Raw genomic sequence first — 24,375 nt, 5'->3', positions numbered from 1 at the left:
TGGACTTGAGGGCCACCTCCTGCAGAGGCCTTGGGCGTTGATGAAACGTGGCCAGGGGTGGGAAGAAAGGAAAAACGGTCCAGATGACTCGGGAATGCAGCGATGCTGCTGAGTAGAGAGCATGGAAGAAGAAACTGCTTATAGGTGAAAGGAGTGGATTTGACTTTGGGTGTGTTGAGTTTGGAGTGGAGTTCTCAGCTGGAGATTCCTGGGAAAAGCCGTGAATGCAGAGAGAGCGAGCTGGTAGGGAGATGTTGTGGGTACGGAGAAATTTGAAAGGATGAACAGTTGAGGGACCTGCCTTGCCTGGATTTTGATATGTGGGTTTTTTTTTTTTTTTGCTTTGAACTGTTTATGTGCCGTTCCTTCCCTACCCCCAGATTCTGATTGTGTCCTGCTAGGGCAGGGGGCCCCCAGGTAAGAATCCATCACCATGATGAATGGAGAGAACCATGACTTATTGCCTTTGTGTTGGTGTAGAAACATGGTCTAAGCACTATTAGTGTCTGTCCTTACAGCCCGAAACCACAGGAACAGATAACACAGCCCAGAGAGAGACAATATAGCCAGAAGCTGCTCCTGCTAAGTCACTTCAGTCATGTCCAACTCTGTGCGACCCCATAGACAGCAGCTCACCAGGCTCCCCTGTCCCTGGGATTCTCCAGGCAAGAACACTGGAGTGGGTTGCCATTTCCTTCTCCAATGGGTGAAAGTGAAGTCGCTCAGTCGTGTCCGACTCTTTGCGACCCCATGGACTGCAACCCACCAGGCTCCTCCGTCCATGGGATTTTCCAGGCAAGAGTACTGGAGTGGGGTGCCATTGCCTTCTCCACAGCCAGAAGAGAAGATCTAAATAGAATCCCTGAGGCACACCACTACTTAAAGGGCAGATGGAAGGAGAGGTACCTGCAAGTTAGAGGACATGCTGTGGGAGAGAGGGGTGTGAAAGGAGCCAAGGGAAGAGGGCTTTCTTGGGTAAGGGAAGAAGGTCAGCAGTGACCAGTGGCCAGTGAGGCCTGGAGGACGAATGAAGTGAAAACGGAGAGGCTTTGTCAGCAAGGAGGTTACGGGTGAGAAGAGTCTTAGCAGAGCCCCGGAGGTGGAGGCGGATCCTGGGCTGAAGAGTGAATCCTGAGGGTCAGGAAGCAGAGCTGATGAGCACCGGCCATTCTTGAAGGAAGTCTGGCTGTGAACAGGAAAGAAGGCCTGAGGATTTATAGGATGAGGAACAGCCAGTGGAAAGCTGAGATCACAAGATTGTGGAAGTGTGAGGCTGGAAGACATAGAGGCTCACTCTGGCTGCCTATCTTGGAAGCAAGTCTACTAGACCCAGGCCCCCCTTCCTCCGTATCTCACCCCCTCCCCACTTTTATCCTGGGCATGTCAATGGCACATGTTTTCTGCTGAGAAATCATTTATTCATGTTGTTATCCTTTCCTGGGGTGTGTTTCCATGTCTTCCTCATAAAACTCAACCTTACCTGTTTGGGGTCTCCTTGCCCATCATGAAACCTTCGCTGAGATGGTAGAAAGAAAGGGCTTTGGATTTGGAGTCAGAAGATGTGGTTGAACTTTAGCTCTGCCATGAAGCATGTGGCCTTCAGGAAGTGACTTGATGTCTCTCTACCTTGATTTTTCTTGTCAGTAATACCTGCTCTGACTTACACACAGGCTTGTTCAACGAGTCGAATGAGATCATGTTTGTGAAATGCCATTGACATGACAGCACACAGAGCCACTGTGTTAGGTTACACTTGCCTAGCTTCTCTTCTTACTGATTTCATTCATTCAGTTGTGGGTTTTGCTGAATAAATTAACTCATTCAACTTTTTTTTTTTTTTTTTTTTGGTTTGTTTTTCCCTAGTGTCTATTCTGCCAGGCACTGAGGATATAGTGATGAATAAGACAGTCGCTACTCTCTGGAGCTTACAGTGTGGAGTGGGAGACAGGAAAATAAGTGTGTAGCATACAATTGCTGGCTGTTTCAGTGCTGTAAAGAGAAACGAGGCAGGCTGAGGAGGAGGAGAGCCCAGAAGTTACAGGGAGGGGTACTGTTTTAGAGGGAGCAGTTGGGGCAGCTTCTCTGAGGACATGACATTGGAGCAGAGTAGAATGAGCAGGGAACAGGGCCACGTGACCATCACGGGTGACCAGAGCCTTAGCCATGGGGGAGGGGAGGTAGCAGGTGCAAAGGCCCTGAGGTAGGAGTGTGCTCAGTGTGTTGTAGAAACAACAAAGAAGTGAACGTCATGGGTTAAAGATGTTGCATTTTACGCTAAGGGTGATGGGAAGGCACCGAGAGGCTGTGGCAGAAGAAACATTATCTGTACGGTGGTGGCTCTGGCAGCTGGTGGGGAGTAGATTGTGGAGGGTGGGAGCAGAAGCAGGAGGCAGGAGTGCCAGGGGCAGAAGCAGTGGAGCAGAGGAGAAGCGGGTGGATTTTAGGTATGTTTTGAAGGATTTGCTAATGGACTCAATGCTGTGAGGCACCAGAGAGTCAAAGTTGATTCGAGGGTTTGGGCCTGAGCCGATGATTCTGTGGTCGTCTTGAACTGAAATTGGGAAGAATGGGGCAGAGGAGAATGGGCTTTGTGGGGAATTTGTCTTTTTTTCTCTGTTCTTTGTGGAATTTAGCTATAATGAGAAAAACTTCCATTAAAACTGAAAGACTTCCATTAAAACTGAAAAAATCTTAAAGGTCTTCGAATTCAGTGATTTCCAAAGATATAAAGACATCTTCTGCAGGATTATGAAGAATACCTGCCTCCGCCTCCAACGTGAGTCTTTCCCGCTCACCTGCCAACCCACCGTTAATGAGGGTGGCGTGCCTCTCCAGAGTGGGGCTGGGGCGGGGGCTGAAAACCACTGACCCACTTGGTTTCCTTGTCTTGTGGCTGAGAAAACCAGGCTGAAGAGGTTATTGGCATTGCCCAGGGATGCAGGGCTGGCTGTTCTCTTATTTCATTTAAGAGTTCCTTCACGTGTGGTCAGTTTCTCTTTTCCGTTTGATTGTAAACTCCTTAAACTCTAAGATTTATATCTTAAGATTTTTCATAGACTTTCTTTCTTACCCAGAACAGTACTAATAGGCATCTATCCTAAATGTTAGGTTTTAGCACCTGATAATGAAAAGAAAATCAAGTCTCCTGCCCACAGCGGCACCTGCGATTTTACCTGCTCTTTTTAGTAAAGTCACATCCATCCTTGTTGAATTTCCCAACAGATTTAAGGCATCAGCAAAGTACAGACACACAAGGGAGAGGGCAAAGGGGAGGGGAAGAGGGAGAAAGTGATCGTTCAGCCTCGAAAAACTGAACCAAAAGTTTGGAATCAGCTCAGAAAGAAGGCATTAGGGACTAATTACCACTTAGGGAAACTGTAGTTTACTGCTGCTTTTATATTGAACTATGTGAAAGTGAGATCAAAACAGTTCTTCCAGCGTTTAGGACTTCTGCAGGACTGAATTTAGCCCTGGGAAATCTTTCTTGTATGTCTGGTGGTTGATGTGTGTTTGATATTAATATTAAATTGTGCCCGTGTTGTACTTTTATTCTCCAATAGGTTTAAAAAATTTTTTTCTAGAACCTAATTTTATTTATTTGTTTTTGGTTGTGCTGGGTCATCGTGGCGTCAAGAGCTTTCTCGAGTTGCAGAGAGTGGGGGCGACCACTCTCTAGTTCCAGCGTGTGGGCTTCTCAACTGCAGTGGCTGCTTTTGTTGTGGAGCACCGGCTCTAGGGTGCTCGGGCTTTAGGAGTCGCAGCTCTAGGCTCTCTTAGAGCACAGGCTCAGTGCTTGTAGCGTCCAGGCTTAGTTGCCCCCTCAGGTCTGTGGGATCTTCCTGGGTCAGGAATCAAACCCGTGTCTCCTGCTGTAGCAGGCAGATTCTTTACCACTGAGCCACCAAGGAAGCCCCTCTGATAGGTATTTTAAAAGTATATTTTAACTACTGAAGGCTCTGATTCAAATTTTCTGTCTTTTGAGAGTACAAAGACAATTTTCTTATATTTTTCCCCCATAAGAATTTTTAAAATTATGCTCTATGTGTGGCAAGGGCTACAGCGGGGACATTCCAGCATTGACTTTCGAGGAGTCTGCTGACCACTCGGGTGCAGCATGCTAACTGAAAGGAAGAGCGTGCTGATAAATGCACTTTCAAGTTCACTTTATTCACCTCTGACCCACCATCCTGGTTTTTGGCACTTGTGTTTGCAACAGTTCATACATAATATCCCAGGGGCCATGTGGGTTACGAGAGGGAGTCAAGATTAAGACGGATAATTCAGAATTTGTGTTATAAATGCTCGGTTGTATTCATTGAATTGGTTTTGAAACCTACATGTGTTTCTCTCTGTGAGTAGCCAGATTCCCTCTAATAAGGAATTCAGTGGTCATTTTTTATGCTATCAGCCGTCACAGCAACATTATATCTTCTTGAGAAATAATATTTGTGCCTTTGGTGCCACCTAGCCCGTGAGACAAACTTTGTCTCAATGGAAAGGACACTTCCATTTGGCCTTGAGTTTCTGAAATTTAAGACCCTCACTTATGATTATTGACTCAAATATATCATGGAGGATTAGTAAGAGTATTAAGTGTCGCCACAGTCTCCTTCACAAGCTGTAATTCTCCTGGGGACCAGGCTCGGGCCTTATTCATCCTCGTATCTCTTCCAGCCCTGAACACAGTTGCTGGCATAAACCAAGGATGCAATAAATTGCGGTCGAAATGAATTTTCAAAGCATGCGAGGCTGGCCCCCTCTGCCCCTGTGGGAGCGATTTGCGGCCGAGCTGGATTTTTTGAGCTATGTAACGCATTCAATCTTGTTCTTAGGTCCAGCCTGATGACTGGAGGGGCCAAGCGAGGAGCACCCAACCCTTGGCTCTTGGAGGAGCCGGAGGAGACCAGAGGCTTGGGTTTTGATGAAATCCGGCAACAGCAGCAGAAAATTATCCAAGGTACTAAATACCCAAAGGGTGTGGGCTCAGAAACCTGGTTGGGTTTTTTTACCTTAGCCTCAGATGTTCCCAATACCCATTGAAAATCGGAGGGAAAACGGTTGGTCTTTGAGAGTTCTTGGCGGTTCTGTGCCTCAGGGTACCTGGGGATTAGACAGATGCTGTCATCCATCCAGGTAGCTGGTGGAAGTAGGGATTCTCTCCTGGGAGAGGGACAGAGTGCAGCTCAGGGTCTGGTTATCCCAGGTGACTCGAGGCATGGGCCTCTTCCTCCTCTCCATGATTAGGACTCATTCTCCAAAGAAAAGGCTCCATTTTTTTTTTTTTTTTGTATAAAAGTTAGTTTGGCTTTTACCTTCAGGTTCATCTTACCCAGCTGGCTTTTAAACCTGCTAATTTCTTCTGTTAATTTCAGAAGTAGTGCATGATTGTTATACAATGTTCAAACAATATAGGGATATATAAAATGAAAAGCTTTTTCTGTATTGTTCCTCTGATCTCAAACTGTAAACAGATTAACAATATATATTTCCTCAGGCTTTTTTTTGTACATACATGCATGTATACTGTATATTCAATATAAGCACATGTATGTTTTGCATAAGTGAGATCATAATATAGATATTTCTACAGCTTTTTTTTACTTAATATGTGTGATAGACATTTTTTGATGTCAGCGTTGCAGATGTTACTCCTGCTAATTCTCCTGATTGAAACACAGCTTTATGTAGGTCTAGTTGACATCATAAATAGCACATATATGAAGTGTATGATTCATTAAGCTTTGACATATACATACACCTTTGAAACCATCTCTACAATCCAGATAATAAGCATAATCATTACTCCTGATAGTTTTCTTCATTTCTGTTGGTAATTCTTACTGTTGTCCTCCCCACATACCCAGACAGCTGCTGATCTGCTTTGTGTTGCTATAAAATCATTTCTGTTTTCTCTAATTCTGTATAAATGGACTCATACAATATGAGCTCTTTGCGAGTTCAGGGGTGGGGTGGTCTGGCTTCTTTATCTCAGGGTAATTATCTTAAGATTCATCCACATTGTTCCATGGGTCAGTATTTTGTTCTCTTACATCACAGAGTAGTAATCCCTTGTATAAATTAACAACAGTCTGCATGTACATTTACATGTTGACGTATGTTTTGCTCTGACGTATGTGTGGGGAAAGGGCTATATGGAAACTCTTTGTACCCTCCTCTCAATTTTGCTGTGTATTTAAAACTGCTGTAAAAAACAAGTCTCTTAAAAAAAAAAAAAAGGTAAAACCTTTTTATCCACAGATGGCATTGACCATTTGTATAGAAAATCCTACAGAGTCTACTGCAAAACTATTAATTAGTGAGTTTAGCAAGGTTGTGTGATCCAAGATCAGTATACAAAAATCATTTGTTTTATATACTAGCCACAGCCAAGAGTAGGAATGTATAAATGCTGTTAATAAGAGACCAAAAAAACATGAACTACTTAGGGATAAATCTGGTGTTGAGTTTAACTCTTTGCCAGATCTGTCCATTTCTGAGAGGAGGCTAGAAGTCTCCAACTATGATAGTAGGTTCAGTCACTCAGTTGTGTCCAACTCTTTGCGACCCCATGGACTGCAGCATGCCAGGCTTCCCTGTCCATCACCAATTCCCGGAGCTGGCTCAGACTCATGTCCATTGAGTCGGTGATTCCATCCAGCCATCTCATCCTCTGTCACCCCTGTCTCCTCCTGCCCTCAATCTTTCCCAGCATCAGAGTCTTTTCCAGTGAGTCAGCTCTTTGCATCAGGTGGCCAGATTATTGGAATTTCAGCATCAGTTCTTACAATGAATATTCAGAACTGATTTCCTTTAGGATTGACTGGTTTGATTTCCTTGCTGTCCAAGGGTCTCTCAAGAGTCTTCTCCAACACCAGTTCAAAAGCATCAATTCTTCAGCACTCAGCTTTCTTTATGGCCCAACTCTCACATCCATATATGACTACTGGAAAAACCATAGCTTTGACTAGATGGACCTTTGTTGGCAAAGTAATGTCTCTGCTTTTTAATATGCTGTCTAGGTTGGTTGTAGCTTTTCTTTCAAGGAGCAAGCATCTTTTAATTTCATGGCTGCAGTCACCATCGGCAGTGATTTTGGAGCCCAAGAAAATAAAGTCTGTTGCTGTTTCCATTGTTTCCCCATCTATTTGTCAGGAAGCGATGGGACCAGATGCCATGATCTTAGTTTTTTGAATGTTGAGTTTTCAGCCAGCTTTTTCACTGGCTTTATCTGTTTCTCCTTGCATTTTAACAGGTTTTTTTTTTTTTGCTTCATGTAGTGTGATGCTCGGTGTTAGGTGCGTACACATTAAGGATTGCTGTGTTGTCTTGGAGAATTGACCCCCTTATTATGTAATACCCTTTTTTACCCTTGATAACTTTACTTGCTTTGAAGTCTACTCTATCTGAAATTAATGTAGCAACTCCTGGTTTCTTTTGATGACTATTATTGTGGTTTATCTTTCTCCATTCATTTGCTTTTAATCCATATTTAAAGTGAGGTTCTTTGAGGCCACATGTAGTTGAATTTTTGATCTACCTTGTCTTTGTCTTTTAATTGCTGTAGCTTTATGTCTTTATTTCAATCGGGATGCCTTTTATTTTTCTTTCTTGCCTTATTACACTTGCTACCACCTCCAGTACAGTGTAGGAATGATGAGAGCAGACATTCTTGCCTTGTTTCTAATCTTATGGAGAAAATAATTCATTTGAAAGCCAGATGTGAGTTTTTCTTGGTTTGGTTACTAGATATTTCTTTCTAAAAATATTCTTGAGATTTTCTTTTTTCCTTCTCCTGGGATGCAGTTATTCAGGTCTTGCTTTGTCAGGTGGACCAGAGGAGTGTTTATTTTAGGGCATGGGTTAGCAAACCATGGCCTGTGGACCACATCTGGCCCACCACCTGGTTTTGTATGGTCTGCAAGCTAAAAATGGTTTTTCCATTTTTAAACGATTGAAAGGAGCCCCAAAAAGAATATTTCGTGACTTGTTTAAAAAAAAAACACAAGACTGTGTAATACTCAAAAGTGTAGTGTTCATAAATAAAGTTTTATGGGAGCACAACCATGCTCATTCATTTATGTATTACTGACGGATGCTTTCCTATGACGAAAACAGGGTTGGGGCAGCTGCAACAGAGATCAGACGAACCACAAAGCCCAAAATATTTGCCATCTGGCCCTTTGTAGAAAATGTTTGCAGACTCCAGGCCAGAGGTTATTTCCCTCACTTCTGTGCCAGAACGATTTTGTGTACTCTCTGTGAATTATGTGGTGACCTGGTGAGTGGGGATTAGGAGTTGCGTCTTTTGATTGGTTATGTCTTATGTCCAGTTCCTGTGAACTCAGAGGGTTATTCCCTCTAAGGTTTTCAGGTGGTTCTTCCCCCGGCCTCAGTCAATTTCCTCACACACATGTCCTGATCAACACTTGCCTGAAGTCTCGGGGTGGATCCCATGCAAATCTCCCATTTTCTCCCTGCACAGCCCTCTGCTTTCTATGTACTGTGCCCTACATACTTGAGCCACCTTGACCTCTTTTTCTTTTTTTGGATTCTCCTCAATCTGGGAAGGCTGCACCTGAGATCCACCTTCCCCACGCCATGGCCTGGGACTCTCAAGCCAGTGATCTGGGACTGAGAGCTCATCTCATTTGTCTCCCAGATCTCAGGGATCACCGCCCTTTATTTCCTGACATCTGCATCTTGAAACTGTTGTTTTGTATATTTTGCCTGTGGTTTTGTGTATTGTTTTGTTTTCTCTTTGTTTGGGGCCAGAAGTAAATCTGCTCCCTGTCAGCCCCCCTCTTGTCCAGAAGCAGAAGTCTAACTCTATTTTGAACTCCTTTTTCACAGTGAAAGTATCTAGCACATGAAGTCCTGGTCCTCCTGAATCACTTCAATTCCATGGTATCTCACCCGTTATCGTGTCTGAAGCAAAGTGAAGAAGCTGAGAACAGTGCACCCTTGCACGTAGCCCAGCTGTTCATTTGCAGTGATTTACTTTTCAGGATTCATGGTTCCTGAAAGGAATGTCTTGATAGCTAATACTCATGAAATTTCTGGGCATTGTTGCTTTTTTTTTTTTTTGCCAAGAAAAGCTGTTTTCGGTCAAGAGAAGTATCTCTGGCACTGACAAGGTGCCTCATTCAGAGATCGCTGTGGGCTGGGTGTGAGAGGATGCAGCATGTAAGTGTTTGTGTTGAGTCTCCCACACTGAGAGCATCCTCGCTAAGATGCCCACCCTTTGGAAGCCGGCTGGCCTTTGGGGTTTATGGGGTGGGGCTGGGGAGTGAAGGAATGGAGGAGAGGGGCACTTACTACAGGTCTGAATGTTTTTCTGCTCTTCCCTTTGTGTTTTGAAACGCTCTATCCTTCCTTGCTTTCCGAGCAAGCTGCCTTTTCAAGGATGAATGCAAAAACAGAAGTTCTCTTTACATGAAACCCTCATTACTCTTTTCTCTGCCTCAAGAACCTTGGTGATATGTGTGCTGAGATTGCCATGGCCATGCTTCCTGGCTAGGTCCTGCACTACAGAACCACGAAGGGTCATTTCTAACTTTGCCTGTGGCATCTGTTAGCCTTTTTGTACTTGCGTTGACCTTTAGAAAACACTTGGAAAATCATCCTAAAATAACAGGTTTCTGGTGGAGCTTAGACTCAAGGCAATGAATGCCTTCCTTTCCTGATCTGGAGGCTAAGCCTCCTTACTGCCAGTTAGACGGCCTCAGTTTCTATGCTTCCTATGCTATAATTTGAAGCACAAATGGGCATTTGGCAGAAGATGGGTGAGGTGATGCAGTTAGTAACCGGATCATTCCTGGTGGTCCAGAGGTTAGGGCTCAGTGCTTTCACTGCCAGGGTCCAAGTCCATCCCTGGTTGGGGAACTAAGACCCCTCAAGTTACGTGGCACAGCACCCCTACCCCATGCCCATCGCCCCCAAATCCCTGAGATAAAACAAGGGAAACTGCCTTTTTGGTCGGTAAAGACCTTTGTCTCTGAGTCAGATGGTGGATGGTGGACCTGGAAGAAGGTGTATCACTTAGCCTCTCCCCAGGAGGTCTTTGTTGCTGGGGCTTTTAATTAGCTCCAACTCTCCTTTACCATAGTCTATAGATGTTGTTTCTAGATTCTAGCAGAAGACTGTGGATTAGTTATGGGTTTTTGTGTTTTTAGGTCTTGTAAGTATTTCCGTTAAAATAGTGGTGGGGAAAGTGACTGGCAGGGCTGTGGTGTACCTTGGCGTCATCCGAGTGGCTCATCTTTGAACCCCTGGATTCTTAACATCACAGACAGCTCTCTTTCAAGATACCCTTTCTTACAGCTGCCACCTAGACCAAGATTCCTTCCCCTAAAATCTTAAAACAAAAACATCTGTTCTTAGAACTTGCTCTAAGAGTCTTTCCAATGTAGTGATTAACTTTACCCAGCTTGACCTCATCTTCTGCTCATTCGTTCCTTATTTCCCCTTCTCCAGGGAAAGTTCCTGTATGTCAGATGTGGGAGTTTCCATCGCTCCTCTCTGGGCACTGGACAACACAGCCTCAGCTACTTTTTCTGCTACCTAAACTCAGAGGGCTGGCTAATGTTGACCAGAAGTCACTCCATATATATGTAGTAGAGACTATCTTTATTTCTTCAACAGATCTAGAGGGCCCTCTGTGGTCATTCCTTGGTTTAAACACATTGGTCAAATACTTGATCTGTTCCACCAGTTGGGCTCAGAAGTGGGGCAAAACCATAGGAAAAGACACAGCCTCAGGCCTCGGGGCTCTTGCCATGTGCTCAGTCAAGGGGTCCGAGATTGCCGTTCTTAAGAATGTTCCTTGGTTTTGTTTGCTTGCTAAAATGTTGGTAACTTTTTGCCGTTGACAGTTTGAAACATATGACAGTGAGAGAGTAGGCTGCTGATTCCATCCGACCCAGCGGTTGTTTCAGCAGTTATCAACTCATAGCCCATCTTGTTTCATCTATACATCTACCCACCTTCCCATCCCCGTGATTATCTCTGAAGCAAATCGTAGACATTATACCATTTCATTGGTGAATATTCCAGAATATATCTCTAAAGCATGTTTGTAAAAGATTCTTGTTGTCCAGTCACTAAATTGTATTGGACTCTCTGCAACCCCATAGACTGCAATATGCCTGGCTTCCCTGTCCCTCACTGTCTCCTGGAGTTTGCCCAAGTTCATATGCATTGAATCGGTGATGCTATCCAACCATCTCATCCTCTGTCTCCCTGTTTCCTCCTGCCCTAAGTCTTTCCCAGCATCAGGGTCTTTTCCAGTGAGTCAGCTGTTTGCATCAGGTGGCCCAGGTATTGTATCTTCAGCTTCAGCATCAGTTCTTCCAGTGAATATTCTGGGTTGATTTCCTTTAAAATTGACTGGTGTGATCTCCTTGATGTACAGGGGACTCTTGGGAGTCTTCTTCAGCACCACAGTTTGAAAGCCTTCTTTATGGTCCAACTGTCACATCTGTACATAACTACTGGAAAAACCATAGCTTTGACTAGACGGGTCTTTATCAGCAAAGTGATGTCTCTCCTTTTTAATACACTGTCTAGGTTTGTCATAGCTTTATTCCTTAATATAATCAAATAATCCAGTCAGATTGTTTGATGTTCAGATTTCTCTGATTGTCCAATGGTTTTTTTTCTTTTAGGTTGTTCAGTTCAAGATCTGAATATAGTCTGTACATTGCAACTAATTGATATGTCCCCTAAGTTTCTTTAATCAATATATGCGTTTGCCAACTCTTTTTCTTCACAGTTTGTTGACAAAACAAGGGCTTTTGCCCTGTAGTTTCCCACCATCTAGACTTGCTATTTGTTTCCCCATCTACTGTTTAATGTATTCCTCTGTCCTGCATATTTTCTGTAAATTGGTAGTTAGATTTAGTGGTTTGATCAGAGTCATGTCTGTCATTTTTGGCAGCAATACATTATGATGACCTTCCCTTTATTTTTAATCTGCAGCCACCAGATCATCCTCCCACAATTATATGACATTTAGTTAGAAGATGGGTTTTCTGCATGTCTTAAGACAGGAAGTGTTCAAACACCTAACCATTCTGAAGGGATTTTTCAAAAAATGATTGTATTAATTTTCTGTTGCTGCTATAATAAATTAGCACAAACTTGATGACTTAACCAACCTAGTCAGCATGCTAAAAAGCAAAGACATTACTTTGCCAACAAAGGTCTGTCTAGTCAAAGCTATGGTTTTTTCAATAGTCATGAATGGATGTGAGAGTTGGACTGTAAAGAAAGCTGGGCACCAAAGAATTGATGCTTTTGAACTGTGGTGTTGGAGAAGACTCTTGAGAGTCCCTTTGGCTGCAAGGAGATCCAACCAGTCAATCCTAAAAGAAATCAGTCCTGAATATTCATTGGAAGAACTGATGCTGAAGCTTAAACTCCAATACTTTGGCCCCATGATGTGAAGAACTGACTCATTGGAAAAGACCCTGATGTTGGGAAAACTGAAGGTGGGAGGAGAAGGGGATGACAGAAGATGAGATGGTTGGATGGCATCACCAGCTCGATGGACAGGAGTTTGAGCAAGCTCCTGGAGTTGGTGATGGACAGGGAAGCCTGGCGTGCTGCAGTCCATGAGGTTGCAAAGAGCCGGACATGACTGAGTGACTAAACTGAACTGATGACTTAAAATACAGATTTATCATCTTACAGTTCTGTAGCTCAGAAGTTCAGTACAGATCAAGGTGCTGGCAGGGCTGGGTTCTCTTCTGGAGGCTCCAGGGAAGAATTCATTCCCTTGCCTTTTCCAGCTTCCTGACGCTACCCACATCCCTTGGCTCATGGACCCCTTCTTTGTCTTCAGTGCCAGCACGTTGCATCTCTCTGACCCCTCCTCATAGCTCTCTCTGTCCACAGCTGGGAAAGATTCTGTTTTTAAGGACTCATGTGATTACTTTGGGCCCATTTGGATAATCCAGAATAATTTCCCATCTCAAATCCCTTAACTTTAATCACACCTGCAAAGTTTCTTTGCCCTGTAAGGTCATATATTCACAGGTTCCTGGAATTAGGAGGTGGACATCTTCAGGGGGTAATTATTCTGTATAGCACAGAGGTCGTTACATTTTTTAAAATTAATGGCACCCCACTCCAGCACTCTTGCCTGGAAAATCCCATGGACGGAGGAGCCTGGTGGGCTGCCAGTCCATGGGGTCGCTAAGAGTTGGACACAACTGAGCGACTTCACTTGCACTTTTCACTTTCACGCACTGGAGAAGGAAATGGCAACCCACTCCAGTGTTCTTTCCTGGAGAATCCCAGGGACGGGGGAGCCTGGTGGGCTGCCGTCTATGGGGTCGCACAGAGTCGGACACGACTGAAGTGACTTAGCAGCAGCAACATTGAATTATGATTAATAGAGTGTGGTGTGTTACAGATGATCTGTTGTGATATAAAGCCTTGGGCTGTACATTGGGTAGAGCAGAGTATAGTAATGAACTGTTATTATGATATCATAATAGTTTGTGGGGTTCTAGATTAACTCTCTGCATGGGTCTTGATAATTGTTGATATTTTTGAAAATAGCAGCATTTATTTTCCTTGTGTCTAAGATGACTGTACCACCTCCGTTTAAGAAATGCTGCTTTAAGACTTGCAGAAGCTCAGGTCATCACAGTCATTATTACTACATGCATAGCATCTCTGTTATCTGGGCCTTCTGTGTTTCTGAATTATGGGATGAAACTGTACTGTAGCACTTAAACATCGAGAGGAAGTACTAGGTTCTTATAGAAATGATTTGAGTGGAGCAGAATTTTTAGCCCTTTTTCTGTTTCTCATTAGCAAGATAACCTTTAGGTGGTTGAGGCAGGTAATGAGTCGAGGTTAAGTGAAAAGAGTGTAATGTAGGTATTTTTCATTCATAATCTGTGTCTCTGCTAGGTAAAGCAGCTCCAGGGCTTTGATAATTTTTTTTTTTTCCTAATTGAAGATCATAGAGGAATCTCCTGTTTTCTTCTTATATATTGTTTTACCTTTTAATTCATACTGACACTTGACCCTCAGTTGTATATATAGATTATTTGGGAGATGCATTTAGAGTTTTCCAGTAACATCGGTCATCCTATAGCAGCACTAGGTTGATGATAGATTTTTCTTGGAGTCCATCCAAGAGGTTGTTACTGAAGACCAAAAGGACCTCATTATAAAGTGATTTTGCTATAAAATGGTCCCATGGAATGATCCCTAGAGATAGCAGGTCATTTGTATGGTTAAAAAAAGAGCACATCGTGTCAAAAAATGTTACTAAGGGGTCCTTACCCCACACCATTAGTTTAAATAAATTCCAGATGAATTAACAAGTTGAGTGTAATGGCTTAATTCCATAAAAAAAAAAAAAATCTAGAAGAAAACCTAGGAAAAACTATGCAAGGAAATGTTAATGTGATCTTGGGCAGAAGGACCTTTGTGATTTCTGCTTTTATAGATGGGCCATCATGTGAAACAGACGTTTTAAAAACCCCAACAAGTGAAGCTGCGAATGGCAGAGTGCTCGGTGGAAAGAGTCGTTCGACTCGGCCTTGGAGAGTTCTTTCCAGTGCACCTGTGGGCAGAGGAAAAAAGTACAGGGATGGAGGCTGCCTAGAGTTAAGAAAAACAAACTTTAAAGATCTTGAGTAACTTAAGTGCTTTTCTCTTTGAAAATCTTAAAATCCAGAAAAATAACACATTACAACAAGATTTTTTTTGGCCACACGATGTGGCGTGCAGGATCTTAGTTCTCCAAGCAGGGATCAAACCCATGGCCCTTGAAGTGGAAGCACAGAGTCTTACTGGACCGCCAGGAAGATCCCCAAAAATAACATGTTTTTTAAAAGCAAAAATATTCTTTTACTATTGTATATATTGTTTTGTATTCTACTTTTTTTTTTTACTTAATAATGTTATCGTGAACTTCTTTTGGAAGTTCATGCCCCAGGAGGGGGTGTGTTGGGAGAAGTTGCTTGCCTTGGGGTGCTGCTGGTCACTGCACACTGAAGGAACTGTCAGCACCCAGAAGCCTGTCCGGAGGGCAGGCTGGAGCCAGGAAGGAAAATTCGTTTGCTCCTGCAGTGTTTCCGCAGTTTCCTCCACTGACAAAGCTGGTGAAGGAAAAATTATTTAAAGGACCCGGATCCATTTTCTCAGAGCAATCAAAATAAGGGAGAACTTGGAGCTAAGAAGCATTAAGTTGAAGAGCAGCAGAGGAAGCAGTATTTCAAGGAATAGCCTTGTATCGATTGGATTGGCAAAAAATTTACTTGGGTTTTTCTGTGCCATCTTGTAGAAAAACCAGAATTAACTTTTTGGCCAACCCAATACATCATTGCATACCATCCAATGTTTTATTGCATACATTCCTAGACACAGAATTGGTAGATATGGAAGTTAGCACAGTTCACTCTCTAGAAAGATATATTAGCTATCCCCCCATGACTTAGTACTTAGGAGCTTCTTTGCACTTTACTTAACCCGGGGTGTTAGCAATCTTTTTAATGCTTACAAATCTGATAAGTCAGAAAAAAGCTTCACTATTCTTTGATATCTTTAAAAAATTAGTAGTGATGTTGGAACTTTTATGTCTTTTTCTTTTTTACTCTTCTGTGCATTCCCTGTCTATATCCTTTGCCCATTTAAAAAAAAAAAGGAAGATTGTCTTATTGATTTCTACATGCTCTTTATTATCAGAAAGTATAAACATTTATGTAGTCAAATCTTACTCATTTATAATATTTAAAATTTAATTCATCTGGAAATTATTTTCATTTAAGTTCTGAAGTGTAGGTGTTTAACTTTTTTCTTTATTTTGTTCCAATACTGTTAACTATTTTCTCTTTTTTTCTGACTGATTTCAAATGTTACTTTGATCATGTATTGAATTGTGTTCCATGCCTGGGTCTGTTTCTGGACCGAAATTGTTTTCCTTAGGTTTTTAGTGAGTTAACTGCCTTACTTTTTCTTTCAGAACAGGACGCAGGCCTCGATGCCCTTTCCTCAATCATAAGTCGCCAGAAACAAATGGGGCAGGAAATTGGGAACGAACTGGATGAGCAAAACGGTAAGGACGTGTCTGACATTGATCAGATTTGCCACTGAGTACTAGTGCTGAAGGCTTGACTATTTGTTAGATGACTCTGATATTACAGAGCACCGAAAGTAGTTTAACGTCTATGGATTATTATAGTTTAATGCGATTGAGGGTGGTCTGCAGCCGATTTAGATTGTAGTTACTAAACACTAGGTTAAGAAACTTAATAAAAAATCTCCAGTTTTTGAAGCTGCTTTGAAAAGTGCTGTGTTCTGTAATTGAGTTATCCCCTGGGCCCTCCTCCTGTGGTCACAGGGTGAGGTGGCTCAGTGTTTTTCGAGGACGCAGGGGCACATGGAGCCTACAGGGACATGTCCTCTGCACACCCAGAGAATTGGCTCCTCTTCCATCATAAATATCAGGCTGGGGGACAAAAAAGTCGTACGTGAAGCTTTTTTATTTCAGGGCTTGATGTGATGAACCTGGCTAGAGAAAGGTCAGTTTTCAGACCCACAAGCAAGATGGCTTGGGAGAGATGAAGCATTAAGTTAGGAGCCTACCTGGCAGGCTCTGGAGCTTAAAGTGTGTGGCTGAGGGTACAGGGGCTGGAATGGAAGATGCAGCGGTAGGATTATGTGGGGAAAAGGGAACGGAGGCAGGGGACTGATGGCACTTTTACTGAGTGGTCTTGGTCAGGGGAATGGGGGAGCGGGAAGTCACTGGTTTGGAGCAGAGGTCCTAAGTCCAGTGTGGACACATTCAGTGAGAGATGCCAGTGAGAAATCTGAGGCACAGCATCTAGTGGACAGTGGCAGATAAGCTACCAGAGCTCAGCAAGAGGACAGGACCACAGGGAAGAGAAGTGAGAAGCTTCAGTGTAGAGGCAATGGGTAGAACCATAAGAATAGTTGAGTTTCAGTGAGGCTGGTGTTGATCAAAGGCGTCTGCTGGGTGCTAAGCCCTTCAGTCTGCGCCATTTCATTTAATCAGTTCACAGCATCGTGAAGGCGACATTATCACTGTTTGTCAGAGACGAAGCCCAGAGTGGCCGAGGTGCCCTGTTACGTCACCTCACTTGTCAGGAACAGAAATGAAATTTCACTCCAGCTTCCTCTCTAAGGAAGACAAAGTAAGGAGAGAAAAGCAAAAGGCTCGAAGCTGCTAGCTTGTGGTCATAGTGTCATGGAGGCTCACGGTGGAATGGCTTTCAAGAAAGGTTACCCCGTATGGAGCCCTGGGAGTCGGTGGTTGCTCACTCCAAATGGGGGCTGCACCTGTCAGACTGTATAAGCTCCACTTCTCGTCATCTCTCTAAGCAGTGAGTTCATTTTTTGCTATAGTACTATTCCATTTATCTATCGTAAATGAACAAATAAGTTAATTCCGTCTGTCTGCCATCTGTCATAAATAAATAGGTCAGCAAAGCAAATGGAGAAGTCCTCTAGCGTTACCATCCTAGTGTTAGTCGCTCAGTCGTGTCCTACTCTTTGCGGCCCCATGGACTGTAGCCTGCCAGGCTCCTCTGTCCATGGAATTCTCCAGGCAAGAGTACTGGAGTGGGTAGCCAGTCCCTTCTTCAGGGGATATTCCCCAGGGATGGAACCTGGGTCTCCTGCACTACGGGCAGATTCTTTACTGTCTGAGCCACCAGGAAAGCCCTCATCCTACTATACCAGTAGAGGTTCTTAATGGTTTAAGCACAGAGGGGAGGACAGTTCAGTCCTTTGCTAATGGTGCTGACATGCACGTACTAATTCATGTATTTGCATTTAACTCAATTACTGGCCAGTTCCTTCCTTGAAAGATAGTATTTGTAAGAAAATTGGCTCTATAGAAAGTCTGCTTATCATAGGTATAACTTTTCTTTATCCCAAGGAAGTTTAGCTTGCTCACTGGGTCAGAAAGAACACTGGCCACATGCTAATAAAGCATGTCCATCCTGTGATGTGCTTGGATAAGCCATGTCCAATAACCATGGTCCATGGTCAAGCTGGTTGGTGCCTACCTTAGTGAGGTTGACTTACTGACTTCCCAGATGAAATTGCCATGTATTTTCTTTTTTAAAAATTTTATTTCTTTTTGGCTGTCTTGGGTCTTTGTTGCTTTGTGGGCTTTTTCTCTAATTGTGACAGCCAAGGGCTCCTCCATAGTTGCAGTGCATGGGCTTCTCATTGTCGTGGCTTCCTGAATTGGCAAGCAGAGTCTTAACCACTTAGCCATCAGGGAAGCCCACCAGGCATGTCCGAATCTTATGTTTCCTCCTGTTCAGTAGTTGTCATGCTTTGCTGCATATTAGAATCATCTGAGAACCTTCTAAACCTTCAAAGCCCAGGCCATACCCAAATTGGTTTTCTGTTGTTGCTATAACACATCACTACAGACTCCATGGCTGTAAGCAATGCAAACTCCTTATCTTATGGTTCTGGAGATCATAAGTCTGCCATGCTCTCCCTAGAGGAGGCGTTGGCAGGGCTGTACTCCTTCCTGGAGGCTCTAGGGGAGAATTCGTTTCCTTGCCTTTTCCAGTGTCTGGAGGCTGTCTGCATTCCTTGGCTTGTGGCCCCCTTCTCCATCTTCAAAGCCAGCAATGTAGACTGAGTTCTTCTCTCATTGCACCATTCTGACCTTTAACTCCTGCCCCTCTCTTCCTCTTTTAAGGGCTTTTGTGATGACACTGGGCCCATCCAGATAATCCAGAAGGGTTTCCTAGTTAAAGTTAACCTTAATCCATCTGCAACCTTGATGCCCCTTAGCTGTGTAACCTAACATTCTCAGATTTGGGGACCTAGATGTCTTTAGGGGGCTGCTGTCTGCCCAACACAATACCTGATGCCAGTTAAGGCAGAATCTCTAGGATGAGGCCTAAGCAGGAGTACTTTATAAAGCTCCACAGATGGTTTCAATAGGCTGCCAGGTTTGGGAACCAGTGCTCCTGTTGAATGGGGTTTCCCAGGTGGCTCAGTGGTAAAGAGTCCGCCTACCAATGCAGGAGATACAGGTTCGATCCCTGGGTTGGGATCTCCTGGAGAAGAAAATGGCAACCCACTCCAGTACTCTTGCCTGGAGAATCCCATGGACAGAGGAGCCTGGCGGGTTACAGTCCATAGGGTCAAAGTCAGACACAGCTGAGGACAAGCACAAGCCCTTGTTGAATATGCTGAGAGAATGTGTCTTGTACTGTACTTTCTCCGCGTATGCTCACGTGACAGATGTAAAGCCCACATGTGCACAGACCGTTCACATGGTTACATGTTACATGTTTGCTGTCCTGGTCGCACAGACTGTCTTCCCATCGTAGTGCTTTACCCGCATCCCTCTCATCTCTTCCTCCGCACCTCCACAGTCCTCATCTCCGTCCCAGGCCCAGATGCATACATGTGTACATGGACAAACATGAGGTATTTTCCCACGAGTTGCCAAAACAAGCTGGGTTTTTCTCTGCGGTGGCCTCCCACTGAGCCTGCAGCTATGCTGGTGGTTTTCCGATGTGCACGCTCACCCCTCAGAAATAGGGCAGAGTCAGCCATTCTCTTTCAGAGGAATGGAGAGGCTCCCTGAGGGTAAAAGGTGATACCTCTGCTAGGACCGTGGTCAGTCTTTGTTCCTTTCGCCACAGTCAGGGCCATTCTGCGGTCGAGGTGTTGAGCACAGGGATGCTGCCCCATCTGGGGTTTTACTGTGACCCGTATGTGTCACGAGGCATCTGGGACCCTGGAGAAGGCTACCACTTTTGGTTGTAAATATCTCTCCGTGGTTTATGGGCCTACTGAATTGTTCTTTTGGTTTTCACTGAATGAGCGAAATAATAGGCTAAGATCATGGCCAGCCGGGCCAGGCTGGAGTCGGGTATCCAACCCTTAACTAAGAAAATACACGGTACTGAGAACATAACCACAAAGCTGAAGGGCTGGATCGTCATCACTGCAGGAATTAAGATTCCAGTCTCCTCATAGAGTTCAAAAGGGCCTGACCCACGCCAGTAATTATACCCTGTTCACATGCCAGGGACCCAGCCTAATGAGGAAGGGGACTGGCGGTTCAGTGACGAGGCGGGTGGTGGGAGACCTGGATGTCTGGTGGGTGTGGGCCTTGGCAGCTGGCGAAGGTGAGGGGATGCAGGAGAGAGAGGGGCGGAGGCCTGAGGTCACCAGGGAGACCCCCCACGAGGGACCAGGTCACGATGAACCACGTGGATGACCCAGGGGAAGAGGGCTCGTGTTGGGCTGACTCCCCAGATGCTGTTCCAAGGTGAAGCTGCGAAAAAGTCTTACAGAAAAATCCTTTAAAGTTCATGCTCAAATTAAAGTTCATGTTCAAGAGCACAGGGCCTTTTGAAAGGAACACTAAAACAAGAAAATGAACGGGACTGACCTGACTAAGGCGGGTATTTCCGATACCCGGTTTGGCTGTTGGCCAAGCTTTGAAGCCAGCGCCCAGAAGAACCCCAGAAACCCAGTTCTAACAGAGGGAACAGCACCAAAACAGGCTGTGTCACCAGCCTCTGCCAGCAGATTCGTTTTGATGTTCAAATATGCCAACTTCAGCCAGCCCTTTCGATGTTTCTCTGTCAACCTTTGAGCACTTCCTTGCTTTCTGGAAGAAACCACAGTGACAAGGAAGGTGACTTGTCTCTGTTGGCAGCCTCAGTAGTGGGGTTGAGGAGACCAGGGTGTGCTTTGAAAGAAGACCTAGACAAAATGCTTAAAGATTTCATGTACATATTAATGAATTACCATCTCATTCATACAGAGATTTGTGAGTTCCTCAGGCTCAGAGACTCATAGGATGGAGAGACGTTTCTGAGGTCACTCCCTTTCCCCATCCCCTGCCATCTTTTCATCTTTGGGAAGAATTCCACTCGGTCACCCTTGCCTACCGTCATCGGTGCTTCCCTCTGGCGCCCCTGGAGGCGTCGAGAGCTCTCTGGCTCTCTGGTTCATACGTTGCGTGTGCTTCTTCTACTGACTGGCTCCATAATCTGCCTGTATCTATGAAATCATTTATTTTCTATTTCATAAAAGTTTATCAAATAAACTTTTTATTAACCTAACAAGAAAAGGCCTCATTAAACCTGGTAAGATCTGTGCAGAGTGATACTTTTCCTTCCGTAGTACATCCTCTGTCCATTCAGCAAGCACTGAGGGCCGACTGTGTGTGCTCAGCCCTGTGCTAGAACCCGCCACGTCCATCAGGTGTGGGGAGACTTGGCTTCTGCCCTCAGGGAGCTTCTGCTCTGGAGGGGGAGGCAGAGGTTAGACAGACAACTGCACAGACGCCCAGCTGCAGACGGCGGTAGTGACGTCCCTGGGCACCTTGAGAACACAGAGCAGAGGAGACTGACACGGTTTAGCACTGAGAAAGCCTACCCCCGAGGAAATGATACCTGTGCTGGGGTTTACAGGGAAGACCGCTGCTGTCTCACTGTGACTATATATTTTTTCCTTTTCCCTTGTATTTCTTACGATTTTTGCTTTACGTATCTTTGTTTCTTTGTTGTTAAGGTGTCTAATGGTTTATGATGTCTATCTTCTTTGTGAATTGTACCTTCTATCATTAAAAAAAAAAGTAATAATAAAAAATAAAGGGAAGACCATTTCCAACAGCAGGAACAGCATATGCAAAAAGCCCTTTCATGGAAAGGAGGGTAACATGGGTGAGAAACGAGGGCAAAAGCCTGCTGATCCCAGAGTCCAGGGAGCCCAGGGAAATGTTAGAACAGTGAGCAGGGGAAGGCGGAAATCAGAGTAGTGTTTCTGTGATTAACATTTTATTCGCATTTGTTGTTGTTTAGTTGCTAGGTGTGTCCGACTGTTTTGCAACCCCATGGGCTGTAGCCTGCCAGGCTGCTCTGTCCATAGGATTCCCCAGGCAAGATTACTGGAGTGGGTTGCCATTTCCTTCTCCAGGGGAATCTTCCCAACCCAAGGATCGAATCCGCGTCTCCTGCATTGTCAGGCGGATTCTTTACTAATGAGCCACGGTACAGGTTGTCAAAAATGGTAGACTGAGCTGATGGGAAGCCCCTCACTCCCTTCCCGAAACACATGAAAATATTAGATAAAACATTAAAAAAATTGATTTATACTTCTTAACTGAGCTTGAACGCAAGAGTTTCTCTAGGTGTCAGAAAGGAAAGCGCTGCCCCACAGCAGTGAGTGCAGTGGAAGCCCCGTGGCCCTCAGAGATAATTGAGTGGATGTACACCCTAGGCAAAATTCTGAAAGAGATGGGAATACCAGACCACCTGACCTGCCTCTTGACAAATTTGTGTGCAGGTCAGGAAGGAACAGTTAGAACTGGACATGAAACAACAGACTGGTTCCAAATAGGAAAAGGAGTACATCAAGGCTGTATATTGTCACCCTGCTTATTTAACTTATATGCAGAGTACATCATGAGAAACGCTGGACTGGAAGAAGCACAAGCTGGAATCAAGATTGCTGGGAGAAATATCAATAACCTCAGATATGCAGATGACACCACCCTTATGGCAGAAAGTGAACAGGAACTAAAAAGTCTCTTGATGAAGGTGAAAGAGGAGTGTAAAAAAGTTGGCTTAAAACTCAACATTCAGAAAACGAAGATCATGGCATCTGGTCCCATCACTTCATGGGAAATAGATGGGGAAACAGTGGAAACAGTGTCAGGCTTTATTTTTTTGGGCTCCAAAATCACTGCAGATGGTGACTGCAGCCATGAAATTAAAAGATGCTTACTCCTTGGAAGGAAAGTTATGACCAACCTAGATAGCATATTGAAAAGCAGAGACATTACTTTGCCAACAAAGGTCAAGGCTATGGTTTTTCCTGTGGTCATGTATGGATGTGAGAGTTGGACTGTGAAGAAGGCTGAGCGCCGAAGAATTGATGGTTTTGAAGTGTGGTGTTGGAGAAGACTCTTGAGAGTCCCTTGGACTGCAAGGAGATCCAACCAGTCCATTCTGAAGGAGATCAGCCCTGGGATTTCTTTGGAAGGAATGATGCTAAAGCTGAAACTCCAGTACTTTGGCCACCTCATGTGAAGAGTTGACTCATTGGAAAAGACCCTGATGCTGGGAGGGATTGGGGGCAGGAGAAGAAGGGGACGACAGAGGATGAGATGGCTGGATGGCATCACTGACTCGATGGACGTGAGTCTCAGTGAAGTCCGGGAGTTGGTGATGGACAGGGAGGCCTGGAGTGCTGCGATTCATGGGGTCGCAAAGAGTCGGACACAACTGAGTGACTGAACTGAACTGACACCCTAGGGACTAGTGTTTTAGTATCCACGCAGAGATGAGAGCTGGGCTATAGTCCCTGGCATTGTGAGGGACTGAAAGCAGGCTCTGCATGCAAAACCAGGAGCTGAGAAATGACCATTTTATGGGAAAACGAATCTCCCCTACCCCCACCCAAGAATGAGATACTCAGTGAGGCCACCCACCTTGGGCCACAGCCTGTCTTACATTTTTAACATGTAGGCTTCAGTTTACGTCTCTGAATAAATCCAGATTAGAATTATTAAACTTTCCTTCAGACACCTCCTCTTTCATGTTTTAAACTGAAGTCCTCTTTTATTTTCTACTGACTGTATTTAGATTAACCAACATGTTTTTACTGATTTCTATTTCTACTCTCTTTTCTGTTACTCAGCTGTAAGTTTTAATACTCATGATTGTATGTTTTTAAGATTGTAAAGTCCTTTAAACCTTTGAATGGTGCCCATCAGAACTTTGCATCTTCTTTCTGCTTTTTGCAGTGTTTCTGAGCCCTCCAGGTATGTTTTGGTTTGTTCATCTCCATCTTAATGCTGTTACAGGCTGAATTATGTCTTCTCAACATTTACAGATTGAAAGTCCTGACTCCCAGAACCTCAGAATCTGATTGTATTTGGAATTAGGGTCTTGCTTTCATTCTTTTTTTAACTTTTAATTTAATATTGGAGTATAGCTGGTTAACAATGTTGTGATAGTTTCAGGTGGACAGCAAAGGGACTCAGCCATGCATATACATGTAACCATTCTCCCCCAAGCTCCCCTCCCATCCAGGCTGCCACATAACATTGAGCAGAGTTCCCTGTGCCATAAAGTAGGTCCTTGTTGGTTATCCATTTTAAATACAGCTGTGGGTACATGACCATCCCAAACTCCTTAACTATCCCTTCATCCCATCCTACCCCCACCACAACCATAAGTTTGTCCTCTAAGTCTGTGAGTCTGTCTCTGTTTTGTAAATCAGTTCATTTGTATCATGGAAATAGGGTGTTTAAAGAGGTGATTGAGTTAAAATGAGGTCATTGGGTTGGGCCCTATCCTATATAATTGGTGTCCTTATAAGTAGAGGAAATTAGGG

General features: G+C 44.2%; 1 protein-coding gene across 9 annotated transcripts in view; it reads left to right on the top strand.

Moving 5' to 3' along the window:
* Window positions 1-24,375, top strand: part of STX8 (syntaxin 8) — a 208,377-nt gene that overhangs the window by 43,325 nt on the left and 140,677 nt on the right. For all 9 annotated transcript variants that reach the window (XM_010816044.4, XM_005220387.5, XM_010816043.4 and 6 more), the window contains 2 exon segments: window positions 4,833-4,957; window positions 15,983-16,075. In XM_010816044.4, coding sequence (XP_010814346.1) covers window positions 4,833-4,957; window positions 15,983-16,075 — 218 coding nt within the window.

The sequence above is a fragment of the Bos taurus genome, chromosome 19 (assembly GCF_002263795.3).
Source record: "Bos taurus isolate L1 Dominette 01449 registration number 42190680 breed Hereford chromosome 19, ARS-UCD2.0, whole genome shotgun sequence".
Lineage (NCBI taxonomy): Eukaryota > Metazoa > Chordata > Mammalia > Artiodactyla > Bovidae > Bos > Bos taurus.
The sequence above is the reverse complement of the archived record's forward strand: the minus strand, read 5'-3'. Positions and strand labels throughout refer to the sequence as shown.